General features: G+C 37.6%; 1 protein-coding gene across 1 annotated transcript in view; it reads left to right on the top strand.

Moving 5' to 3' along the window:
• The window catches only part of LOC134791745 (uncharacterized), a 131,782-nt gene that overhangs the window by 107,230 nt on the left and 10,522 nt on the right, over nucleotides 1-14,030 (top strand). Inside the window, exons 5-6 of the mRNA XM_063762887.1 lie at nucleotides 5,886-5,973; nucleotides 10,534-10,641. Coding sequence (XP_063618957.1) covers nucleotides 5,886-5,973; nucleotides 10,534-10,641 — 196 coding nt within the window. The remainder of the gene's footprint in view (nucleotides 1-5,885; nucleotides 5,974-10,533; nucleotides 10,642-14,030) is intronic.

Below are 14,030 nucleotides of genomic sequence, written 5' to 3'. Positions count from 1 at the left end.
AATTAGTTTACAAATATCGCACATTTAGATTTTAGATATTATTCAGTATATCTATAGTAAGGAGCCATCGCGACTTACAAGTCTTGAAACATGTATTTATTATCCCCAGATCCATTTGTCAGGCGGATTTCAAACTGAAACCCGTCCTATATTGAAGCTTGCAGGGTGACACGTCGTTGATTGATTGACAAAAATCAAAGGCTTGTAACAGCCCCGTATTTCTATTTACTCGCTAGTAACTGATATTTGATTGCACGTGTAAAATATTCAGAAGGTACAAGCGGGGATAATGCGAGCGTTAACTCCGCTCGTACTTTTCATGTGCCCGTTTAGAGGTGAAGACGTTCTAGAGTTTTGTAGTAACTTTATTAGAAACATTATTTTGTAACCATGGAAGGGTTTGTTTATATATGTTTTATAGGTACTGGGGTAAACCTTGGGTTGAGTTTGGGTAAAATGTAAGGACCAAAGATTTAAGTAAAGCCTGCTAATGAAGTATTCTTCAAAACATAGCTTGAGCATGAGCAAGCACATAAGTAAGAATCAACACCTACCTATACAATATCAAAAACCGATTAAAGCTGCAAGAATATAGGATTTTAGATTTTAGCCTCTCTCCTCGAGCGCACAGACTAATGATGCATCGAGACTATCGAGATTGAAAATTGTTCGCCGATCAATAAATACCTCAGTTCCATTCCAATGCACGTCGCATTATCAGGTTGAATATTAATTGGATTGGGTAACGCTAAAAGCAATCGAAATAAATTGCTCGCATTGAAATTCTGATACCTACATATAAAAATATATCAGACTCAGAACAGAACAGCCAAGCAATTTAAGGAATTATGTTCATAAAAATGCTACGATACCCTCGTTGCAAAGTTCTCGCTGCTGGATCTTTCCGTCTTAATGGCCGATCACGAAGAGTAATGGTTGAAACACTTGAAACAGCGAAGTCTGCGCGCTTGATGGAAAAGTTTGCACAAAAATGACATGTATAGGTAACCCACTTATTCGGTTCAGCCGACGTCATAGGATGTTTTATACTATACATTTACGCTTTAAATAAGTCTTATGATTATAAATCTTTGGAATCGACTGTACTTTATGAAGGTGTGAGGAGTAGAAATGAGAATGGTAATATTTATTAACCACACCGATGAAACAGTAAATTATAATGTAAAAAAGTTCGGGTAGCTATCTGGCTCGGTTTGATCTGAGCGTTTGTCCAAAAGTCCAAAGACTTTAACCTTTTGGACGCCAATGACCGAATTATCCGCACCGTAGGTTCAACGCCAAAGACCGATTAATCGGTCACAGACCACAGAGCAACCTACGTACATATGCATAAAGTTCAATTTCAGTTTTGACAGTTCGGTGACGTGTCGTCAGCGTGACAGCTTTTGTGTTTGACACGGCGTCGAAAAGGTTAAAGAGCAGCGCCAAGTAATTTCAACATATGCATTTAACCTCCTGAGACCCAGAAGCAATTGTTTTGTTTTTGAAATTGGAACCTTTAGTTACACAATAAAATTTCAAAATAGATTTTGGATTATGTACAAAAAATTGTACGCAGCGATTTAGGAGATTAAGCGCATTTGTGGTCAAAGAAAAGTAGAACGTCCCGATTAAAGACACACCCCAGCAATCGTTGCGTGCAAAGGGCTGCAGTTCCGCATAGCTATTACCCGAAGGCTCCACCTATTACGTAGGTATAACATGCCTTAAACAATAGGTCGTAATTTTGTTGTGACTCCACGGCGGTTGTTTTCTTACGTTGTTGAGTAGATATACAGTGTCAGGCCTTGACCTGAATGAGCAATCAGCCTGAAATTCCGCAGCTGCTGATTTCACATTAGGTTATCAGAAAAAGTTACATAATGAGTGTGTGTAGACAGTGATGTAGACATTTTGACGGGTAGGTATCTACAATGTTTAAGAAAAAATAATAGTACTACCGTAGGTACAGAAAGGACACTTCCTACAAAACCGAAGTTTGACAGCGATTCAGGGTCGAATCATGATATCCCTTTCTAACTTATGGCATCCCTTTAGACTACTTAGGGTTGTCAAAATTCAAGTGCGTATCTTATCTGTGGTCGTGCACGCAAAGGGACGACAAGTTGTGTCACCCCTAATAATTGCTCGGAGCAATACTAAGCCGAACGGAGCCGAGTTTGCTCGAAGTCAGGAGTGTCTCCCCACTGGCACAACCATAATAATGACTTGTTTATTTAGTCAATCCTTATGGTTAAACCTGCACCAACAAAAATTATGGCGGCTGCCACCAAGCAAGTATGTTAGAAATATCAATAGTCATATCCATTAGTCTTATTGCATTATTATATTTATTATTGGATACAGTTACTTTTGGATAATTGGTCATATAAACGTTTTTACCTTTTAAGTAAAATATAACTGAGCTTAGCCGCGAATAGTTTCCCTGATCCTAAGGATTTCAAAGAACTATTAGTTTGTTCAATGAAATAGAGTTCAACCTGCATATTTCTCATAATTATTTATTTAAGGATCACCTTGAAAGTCGACATTCGTGGGAAAACTTTTGTCATTTATTATAAATATTCGTAACAAGTACTTAATGTTACAACTAACTTCTAGTTTTCTACGCAAGTTACTTGGCTGACGAAAACTATAATTTTCGTATAAAGTTTCCATCGTAACCCGTGTGCTTTAAGTTGCCAGACTTCTCTTGCCCCTATTAGTAAAGGAAAGTCAGTGGAACTTTATTCAAAAGGGATTGTACCTACCCGTTAAACTGTGCGTCAATAAATAACTGACTGGCATAACTAAAGTCAAACCAAGTTGGCAAGCAAATTCTAATTTCTATGAAAATATGACGTTTATAGTCGGACTCCTTAGAGCGTTTAATAACTGGAGTCTCATTTAAGAGCTTACCTCTGCCGAAAAACTTGCACAATTGTGCAAACTGTTGTATGGAGTGACATGGCTAGTTGTACGTTACGTACAAATCATGTAGAAATAGCAATACATTTGACGTCCCCTCCCCGCAAACGTCGGCAGACTGTTTCGTACTTACAGATAATGACAGCCATGATGTCTCCAGTTACTAAATGCTCTAAGTCGGACTCTCACACTGCAAAGTTGGCGCAGCGTTACCTTACACGGCAAACCGCAGCTCGCGAGGCTCTTTTAAGGTACAATTGCGGCTCTTTAAGCTACACAATAAAATAAAACTTGATAGTTCTTAGACCACTGAAAACAACACTTGTGGCTCTTTAAGGATGACCGGGCCGTGTCCGTGCCGGAGCCTCCGGCGCATCGTTTTTTTACCATCACGTGATCGCCTGTTAATTTATGAAAAAATATATAAGCGACGGCAGCTCCGGCCCGGACACGGCCCGGTCTAACGTGAGTCATCCTTTAAGCTACATATAATTATTGATCTTAGATTTTTATAAAAAGTTTGCCGATCCCTGGCTTAGGCGAATTCTGAAAAATATATCCATCAAAATTATAACCCATACAAGGTACTAGTATAAGTACCTACAGTACTTTCTTTGAGCGTGTTTTTTCCTAAAACATTAACAAAATGCCAGGAAGTTAGCAAGGTCATACGAATTACAAATTTTATCAATCAGTACAATTGAAGCTATATCAACCTTTAAATCAATGTATTAAGGTTCCTATGAACAGCACAGGTAATGTTGTCGGATAAAGTCGACCAAACACGTGCGAACCGTGTTTCTCCACAGGTTCCTATAATCCTATCACTAACCTAACGCAGGCGAGCTATCGTCTCGAGCAAAGACATATATAACTATCTATTCTCTTTGGTCTGGAGTTAACCAGTAATATCTGTGATACATATGTATAACCTTAAAATGTATATCACTTCACGAGTCCATCTTTCACTCTCACGAGTAGGTGCTGATATTTACCACTAGGTACATACTTACATTACTTACACATGACATGATCTATCACTCACCTCAAACGATTTATAAAGAAACCGGTCAAGTGCGAGTCGGACTCGCGTTCCAAGGGTTCCGTACATTAGCCAATTTTAAAAATGTATTTTTTATGTGGAACGTGAATAAAATGTCTTTAAAAACCCGTAGGGGTCGGATCAGTCGGAGTCCGACTCACGCTTGACTGTACATTTCTAATAGGTTTTCCTGTCATCTATAGGTAAAGAACTATTTTGTGTATTTTTTTTCAAAATTGGAGACCCAGTAGTTTCGGAGATAAAGGAGGGAGGGGGGGAATGGTCGGACAGACTGACGCACGAGTGATCCTATAAGGGTTCAAAAATTGCGCAGTGATTTTATAGTCGAAGCTTGTTAAGTATTGGGACTAAATTACAGTTTTACGTGCTTAATATTAGGTCATTACCTATGAAATTGGCGTTTTGTTCGGAGAATTTCAACGAAACACGAATTTCCATACAATTAATTTTGCGGATATTTTTTTGATGGCTAATTCAAACCAAACAAAAATTTTCCAGTAATTTTTGACACCTTTAAGGTATGTTTTCAATATCTCCATTTCTTGAAAATTGGTACCATTAGAAAAATATAAGTAATTTTAATACTCGAACCGACAGCACATGAAAAGACCTATTTTCAAGGCTTAATTCTGAACACTTAACAATAAAAAATAACAATTAATTGCTGTCAAGCAGTTTGGCGAAATCATATTGTAGTTTTATTGTAATTGTGTATGTACTTTTGTAAAAAAAAAAAACTAGGATCAGACTTATATCTATGAACAAAAACGCCAATTTCATAGGTAAGGACCTAATATAATACAAATCAGCTTCATAAAGCCAAGCCAAAAGGTAGACCTTTAGTTTTACATTTTCGCTCCGGTTCGAATCCAGCCTCGGCCACCGGAAGGCTTGGCACTATTTCTTTAGTATATGACACTATTCAATTTACGTCTAGGTATTTGGTTTGGCATAATCTATACCTACTGGTTTTCCTGAGTCTAACTTTCACCTGTGTTCTTCTAGGTACGGGAATGCTGGGCCAGTCAAGTGATTTATACCACTTACGTTGATCCGAAGCCTTACAGCGCTCTGACCTGTGTCGATTGGCCTTAAGTTCATATTTTACCAAATAATTAATGTTAGCTCTTAGTAATCCCATAGATAGAGTGTTATATAGTCGCACCAAGAAAAGTCTGCAGCGGATTTGATAGCCCACGCAGTGTAAGTGTTATTAATACGTCATAATTTCAGAGAAGTTTGACGTTTAAAATGACACTTGCACTGCGTGGGCTATCAAAATCGCTGCAGACTTTTCACGGCCTAACTCTACTTCCTCTGACTATCAGTAGGCATAGTTATTTCTCACGTTAAAGCAGTCTTACATACAAATTTAAAAAGTGAAAAATACCTAATTGATTCGATTTAACAATCAGTAATCACAACTGTGTAGTCGTTAAAAGTCTCTAGGGACGATTTTTAGCGACAATCACGACACAATTTTCGCTGCATAGCGGGAAAATTATGTTATCGGCTACGACGTAGCGCCACGTAGCGCTACGTAGCGCTACGTTGTAGCCGTTGCTACGGTATGGTATAACGTTCTTAAAAATAGCATAGCAGAATTAAAACATTATAGGTACGGTACGGTATACTAACTGCCCGATTCGAACTTTAAGATACGTCAATTAATAGATCTAGAATAGAAACGATATGGATTAGATGTGTCAGTGTCCAAACTTCAAAAGTGATATTTTTGTTTGAAGAAACGTCACATTTGACACTGACCTATCTAATCCATATCGTTTTTAGATCTATTAACTGACGTACTTATCTTAAAGATCGAATCGGGCCGTAAGTGTAAGTATACTATACTTTACACTTTATTTTAAAAGTAGCATTTGTTTTGTTTCAGATCGAGCACACAGGACACAGGAAAGGTGGGGGGACATTCCTGGTTCCTATGAATGGCGGCATATGGACCATGTGCGTGTCTCTGGAAGGTATATACTAACAGAATAGAAACATTCATCCATGATTTCATTTTATTTCAATGTGTCCCGCTTGCACTACGAGTTGCTTGAGAGGGACGCACGGTATCAGCTCGTGATCTATCTTAGCTGCCTTATAAGACTACTTATACTGCGACTGCGATTTAAATAGCAAATTAAAAACCAAATTCGTGATATCGCTTGCTCATGCCACACATATGTATGTTACGAGAATGTCATAAATGGTCATAAAACTCATAAAACATCTCTAAAATACTAGTTGTTCGCCCCGAACTTCGAACTTGCGGTTTGCCAAAAAATATACTTTATACCTACATTTTATGGTAGGTAATCATAGTGGTTTATTTAGCTTAGGTATCAGTGGTTTTCCGGTTCAAGGTCCGAGTCCGGGTCCGGGTCCAGTTCCGGGTCCAGGACCAGGTCCAGGTCGAGGTCCAGGTCTAGGTCTTGGTCCAGGTCCAAGTCCAGGTCCAAGTCCGGGTCCAGGTCCGGGTTTAGGTTCAGATAAGAGCCCGGATCCGGGTCAGGTCTGGCTCCAGGGCCAGCTCCGTCAAAATTGAAATTCGAAATCGCCAAACGTGTAGTCATTGAAGAGTTCTGTTCTGATCATCATCAGCAGTTCCACTTCATCAAATACGATAGTCTTTAATGTAAATTCTTGATTTTCTGATGAAACTACAAAAATCTCTATACGCATGCCTTTAACATTTGAGGACTTCATCAAATGTCACTATTATATGCTTGATTTGTTGATAAAACACATAAATCACTATGTATGCCTTTAAGATTTGAGGAGTTCCCTCGATTCCTCATGGATCCCATCATCAGAACTGGGTTTTGACAAAAACGGGATCAATCTGTATGCATATACATACAATCAAAAAAATTTCAAAATCGGTCCAGTAATGACGGAGATCAGTGGCGTGACTCCCATACAAGCCCAAAAGCCGGGCTTGCCCTAAGGCAACTAATTGCCTTACCGAAATTACGTAGTGATAAGATCAATAAAGATTATTTTAAAATCGCGCGCCAAACGAACCCCTTATTATTAAATTCAAGCCACAGCGGCCTCGAACCGCGGCACGAGCGTGTTGCAAAATTTTGCCGCGACGTGGCGTCCCGTCCGCGCGAAAGAAATCAGGCGTAGGATGTTCTAGCTATCCTGCTCGTACTCGCACTCGTTGGCTTGCAACCGTGCTTGCTTTTTCGTCCCGCTCTGGGCACTATTAGCCTACAAACCGCCAAAGAACGATGTAACTATTTGTTGGTATGTATAGCAATTTTATAAGGCGATTTAAGCTCGGCTTTTGTTTGGAGTGAAGTAAGCTGCATAAGTTCGCACGAGCGCGCGTTCGCGTTTACTTCAAGTGTATTATTACTTGTTTAGTCGAGCCGAGTCAGTGGTCGAGACGAAAGTAACGAAAGTTTGTTTAAGTGAATTTGATTAAATAGTGAATGTGGATTTGTTCATTGTTGTGGCGTTTAGTTTAATAAGTGTTAACAATGGATCAAGAAGTGGTTCCTTGTGACGGTTTGAAATGCGTCCACGTTTTAGTCAACCAAAACAAGGTAAAGTCTTTGACCTTTGTCGAAAAACGGGACATAATTTCCGCGGCAAAACCAACACCCGACTTGTGTATTTCTCAGTCAAGTCAGTCGCGTCAGAGAAATATCTGTAGGGCCGTCTACAAAACTCATTGGATTGTTGGTTGTTCCCATACAAATAAGATGTATTGCTGGTGTTGCATATTTTTTTCGAACGACATTAACGTTTGGAATACTTCTGGCTATAACGATTTAAATAATTTATCTGGAGCGATAATGAGGCACATGAATTCCGGTAAACATATGTGTGCAGTGATTTCTTTTATCAATTTTGGGAAACAAAGGATCGAGGCCTCTTTGTCGCGCCAATTATCATAAGAAATATCAAATCATAACAAGCGTGTTGACAACAATCGTAGTGTTTTTCAGAGGTTAGTCGATATTGTGTGCCATTTAGCACAGCAAGAACTTCCTTTTAGAGGACACGATGAGTCAAACACTTCATTAAATAGGGGCAATTTTTTGGAACTTGTATCGTTGCTATCAAAATATGACGGCGTTCTAGAAAAACATGTTCAAAGCGACAAACCAAGCTCCAGCTATTTGTCTAACAAAAAGATTGTTCTAACCGCACAGCACAACTGTATGTAAATTATTATCGTGTAAATTTGTTAATATTGTATATACAAATGAAATTCACTTAAATAAATTAAACGGCTTTTATCAAAGCCACCGGGGGTATGCAATTGCTGATATGTTTGTAATATTCTATCTAGTAATAGTATGCCCTCAGTGCGCTATGATTAGCTCGCCTCGACACGTTAGCAGAATGCATTTGAGTCCGAAGCGTGTAGATTGGACAGTTATTACGAAAACATATCTTTCGGCTTGCCCTACTCCAAAACCCTAGGCACCCCACTGACGGAGATATGGAGTAACAAACTTAAAAAAATCACAATCGAATACCCTCCTTTTGAGATTTGGAAGTCAGCTAATAAATGAGGGCGCCACTTTCTCCGTAGCTGTCACATTATTGACGTAAAATGCTTACACATGGCAACAATTTATAGTCTGTCAAGCCATTTCCGTCAGTAGAAAAAAGCGGCTAAAAAATGTAGGCGCGAAGGGTTATCGTCCCATAGAAAATTTGAATATCGCGCCTTTTTCTACTGACAAACTTGTATGACCAACTATAGTATGGAAATTTTAGAGTTCCATTTTATTTTATTTCTACTATTTTATGTCCCACTATAGGTGGCAATGGATCAAAAATCGCGTGGATATATTACAAGGTCTGTGGAGCCCTTAACTGATACTGTATATATCCTGTGGTAAGCCGAAATATTTCCTTTCAAATGTCAAATACCTATATTATGTTTGTTTTTATCTTGCTAATTATTTCAAAATGGTAAATTTAAAAACGATATTATAAAAGTGCAAGCCGAGCACTTTCATTTGATACCAAACTCGACCATACTTTCTTGCAAAAAGATGACCAGAATAGCAAGACCCCTCACAAAAGGCTTTTTAGCCTTCTAAGCTCTTCTAGCTCAATAACCCCTTGATCGAGCCTGCTCATAATTTAATGACTAAAATATAATGCCTTCAACTACACGTTTACCCAATTTCATTTAAATTAGAACAAATTTACTTAAGTTCTTGAGTATCAAACTATCCTCTGATAGTTCAGCTTAAAAACATCGAAATGCCGCGACGTGCCCCTAGCCAGCCGAGTGTCCCAAGTCGAATGTAAGAACTTCGTTCGCTTCGCTCGCTCGTTCGATTAACTTATTTTTTCATAATGGCTACCTACTTACTATGGCTAGACTTTTTACGACCATTACGTCATTTCTCGTCTTTGGTTTTAGGATAAATTGCGTAGCCCAACACAACCAATTTTGGACGAGCTTTATAATTGTTGACCTTATCCTTATATGTCCATCTGAATAATAAAATAACTCAGTGTCTAATATCTGAATCTGTTACTCAAGATTATTGTAATCCAATTTTCAATTTGGTGCCTGGGAATCTTGACTTGACTCAATATTCAAATTTATACTGACGCGATATTACAATCCCTTAACTGACTCTTCAGAAACGAAAAACCGCTTCGAGTTACGGAGTTAATTCGCTCTAATATGACGATGGTAGAGTCCAACTAAGCTAAAGGTAACATTCCAACTAAGCTAAAGGTAACATTCCAACTAAGCTAAAGGTAACATTCCAACTAAGCTAAAGGTAACATTCCAACTAAGCTAAAGGTAACATTCAGATTCAGACTGCACTGCACACAGCGTTACTGCTGCAGTATTGGTTGTAATATTACTGCTGCAAAAATGTCAAAAATAGTGGGAACAAAATTGTTTTTGTTCAATCCTAATGGTACCGTAAAACGGGGTGAGTAGGTTTCGCGGGGAGAGGTGGGTTATGAATGGGGAGAGAAGGTTTGAGAGGGGGGTGAGAAGGGATTTTAAGGCTACTGCTACAAAAATAATGTATTACAATTTAAAATGGAGCTATAGTAATACGCATAATAAAAAAAAATCGATCCAACAATCTTCCAAAATCACCTTTGTATGAAAACCCCTCTCACCCCAAATACGAGGCACTACGGGGTGAGGTGGGCTTTCCTCTTTATCGTCAAAGTTATGAAATGGAACTACCCAAGATAAAATAAAAACTAAAATACAAACGTCCGGAACACTTATTATATACACCATTCAGTTTTCATATATAAAAATAAAATGTTATCGAGGTTTGAATTTTGTTTGAATTTTACGGTACCTACCTTAATTCTACATGACTTTGCTGCAACATAATAATCTAACTGTTCAATATATCGTATATATCGTATCCCTTTTTGATAATAGCAACCTGCTTATCAAAGAATGGTAGTTACATTTGACGCGTTAGTTTGATCTGCTACTTTTGATTCTGGCTAAATTGCGCTTCCAGTTCTAGGGATGTACATGACTCGGTGTATCCAAAAATGGTTTTTATTTCCAGAGGAGGAAGTGTCGATATTGTCCAGAGCCGGCTTCCCGACACAGCCGGTGTGCACAAACTATCTGGCTGACAGCGAGGATGATGAGCCCAGGGCGGACTGGCAGCACCGTGAGTTTTTATACAATAATTCCATATTCTATATATAGGTATCTATGATAGTTTAAGAAGCAGTGGTGGCCGAGTGGATATGACGTCTGACTTTCAATCTGGAGGTCGCGGGTTCAAATCCTGGCTCGTACCAATGAGTTTTTCGAAAAATATGTACGAAATATCATTTGATATTTACCACTAGCTTTTCGGTGAAGGAAAACATTGTGAGGAAACCTGCATACATCTGCGAAGAAATTCAAAGGTGTATGTGAAGTCCCCAATCCGCATTGGGCTAGCGTGGGCACTATAGCCCAAGCCCTCTCGCGCATGAGAGGAGGCCTGTGCCCAGCAGTGGGACGTATATAGGCTGAGATGATGATGATGATGATGATGATAGTTTATTAGCAAAGCCTACATATTGGTAAGGTTCTAAGAGCCATCCCACACTTAGTGTCTCCCGAGCGTCGGCGTCTATATACTCTGTCCTCCTTATTCATAAACGTTTACTAAAGTTGACAAGCCGATAATAATCATTTGTCCCTTTCCGACGTATTTGTATGATGGAAAGGGACAAACGATTATTATCGGCTTGTTAACTTTAGTAAACGTTTATGAATAAGGGGGTAAATCTTTATTGTATTTAAATAAAAGTAAACAAAATCTACCCTCAAATGGCCAGTTGAGGGTTGATGAAAACATTACATGATCAAATAATGTAGGTTAAAGTCAGGTCGTTCAGTGACAGATCCAGGCGGTTTGTATTTGGTTAGTTAACCAATAAATGTTATAACTACCCGAAAATTATCAAAAAGTTATTTGAAAAATACTTTAATGATCTTCGTACTTTTCCCCCGTATATATAAGTAATTTGCATCATATAAAAATACCTACCTACCTGTACCGTGTACACAAAGATCGTTTTTTGAATTCGGATGATAAAGAAAATTAAAAAGTAAATAGGTACCTACGTTCAATGCTTAAAGAACTTTTTGCCGATATTTCATAAAGATAAATTGACAATGGGGCCGTATTATTCATAGCCGAATATAAATTGGGTACTCAAGTTTTACAGACGACAATGATGGCGTCAATTTGTCAGCAATATAATTCAGGAATGTTTTATTGGCTTAAATAAATATATAGGTAGTCACCGTTCCAATATGCCTGACCTTATTTAATCGACTTCGATATAAAAGGAGAATATTACGATTGAGTAGGTGCAATTTTCATACTAAACCTCGGAGTAATTAACAATGGAGCCGCCATGTCTAAAATTTTCGGTACAAAATAGTCTGCCGTTTTTTGCGGGGGAGGGGCACATCAAATGTATAGGTACGTCATGTCAGATAAACGTCAGTCCATACATATGGTTGACATGTGGTTGACCATTGGCCGCCTTTTTTCGACAGAGGGGAACGCCTGTTAATGGCGGCTCCATTGTTAATTACTCCGAGTACTAAACAAATATTAATGGGGCTGGAAAACACGTAGGTACATCTGTGATTACTTAAAAACTTACTAATATGCACGATTAACATAATGTAGGTAAGTATTGATTCCATCTAAAAAATATATCTTATTTTTAGGTTATAGTCGTTTTAGGAAATATAGCTAGTTTGTTAGTGCACGACACCTTGCACTTTGTGACTATGCGCTGAAACTTGGCACAGTTGATTCTTAGCTGGTCATGAGCAGATACAGACCGGGAGACCTCGAGAGCCACGTCTCATTTAGTGGGGGGGGAGGGGGAGAAGTTCGACGCCGCCGCGCTTCACTTGGAGCAACATTTCTCTAAAACTGTACCTATTAGGGCATGTGATATATCATTTTCGGTTAAATTAAGGATGAGGAATTTTTTTTTGGAACCAAAACAATGCACTTTCTAACAAAAAAAAAAACATAAAGTAGAAAAGACAAAAAAACGTATCTTGGATTTTTTCATAATTACCATTTTTTTTTAAGTGTAGTAGGAATCTGAAAACAAAAAATATAGTTGTAAAGCTACACTTATTACGTTTAAGAAAATATATAGTTTATTATACAAAACTGTTGATAAATGGGAGATAAAAAATAATATTAAGCGTGGGCCAGAGTGATCTCAATACAAAATATTATGAATGTGGGAAAGTTACTTATAATTTGTTCTACAATCGTTTATTTTTTAGTTTTTCGTAAATAACTCGTAAACGGTAGCCCACAGCAAAAAAATATCTTTTACGTAAATAATCTGTTTCAGATTTCTTATAAAATAAGTGCTCCTTTTTTTCGCTAAGGTCAATATTAAAAAAAATGTTGAAGGGAGAAAATAAATACTAAGGTCCTCTTTTTTAGTCATTCGTAAATAACTCGTAAAGGATGTCCAATAGCAAAAAATATTTTAACACAAGAATAATTAGCATAAAATTTCCTACAAAAAAGGTTATTCAAACTTTTTCGCTAGGATCAATATTTAAAAAGGGGACCTTAGAATTTATTTTCTCTCTCTAATATCGTTTTTAATATTGATCCTAGCGAAAAAGTTCGAATGACCTTTTTTGTAGGAAATTTTATGTAAATTATTCATGTACTAAAAATTTTTTTGCTATTGGCCTTCGTTTACGAGTTATTTACGAATGACTAAAAAAGGGGACCTAAGTATTTATTTTCTCCCTTCAATATTTTTTTTAATATTGATGGTACCGAAAAACAGTAGTACTTATTTTATAAGAAATCTGGAACAGATTATTTACTTAAAAGATATTTTTTTGCTGTGGGCTACCGTTTACGAGTTATTTACGAAAAACAAGAAAAATAAACGATTGTAGAACAAATTATAAGTAACTTTCCCACATTCATAATATTTTGTATTGAGATCACTCTGACCCACGCTTAATATTATTTTGTATCTCCCATTTATCAACAGTTTTGTATATTAAACTATATATTTTCTTAAACGTAATAAGTGTAGCTTTACGACTGTATTTTTTGTTTTCTAATTTCTGCTACACTTTAAAAAAAAATGGTAATTATGAAAAAATCAAAAATACGTTTTTTAGTTTTTTCTACTTTATGTTTTTTTTTTTGTTAGAAAGTGCATTGTTTTTGTTCCAAAACTAGATTCCTCATCCTTAATTTATCCAAAAATGATATATTACATTCCCTAATAGGTATAGTTTTAGAGAAATGTTGCTCCAAGTGAAGCGCAGCAGCGTCGAACTTTCCCCCTCCCCCTCACTAAATGAGAGATGGCTCTCGACGGCTCCCGGTCTGTATCTGCTCAAGACCAGCTAAGAATCAACTGTGCCAAGTTTCAGCGCATAGTCTCAAAGTGCAAGGTCCCCATACAACGGTGTGCAGTAACAAAGCAGCTAATAGTGATGAACTATGTAATGCCGCAGATTATGAGTAGAATATATTCATCTCTGTTT

This window comes from Cydia splendana, chromosome 6 (assembly GCF_910591565.1).
Source record: "Cydia splendana chromosome 6, ilCydSple1.2, whole genome shotgun sequence".
Lineage (NCBI taxonomy): Eukaryota > Metazoa > Arthropoda > Insecta > Lepidoptera > Tortricidae > Cydia > Cydia splendana.
Note: the sequence above shows the minus strand (reverse complement) of the source record. Positions and strands in the feature narration are given on the sequence as shown.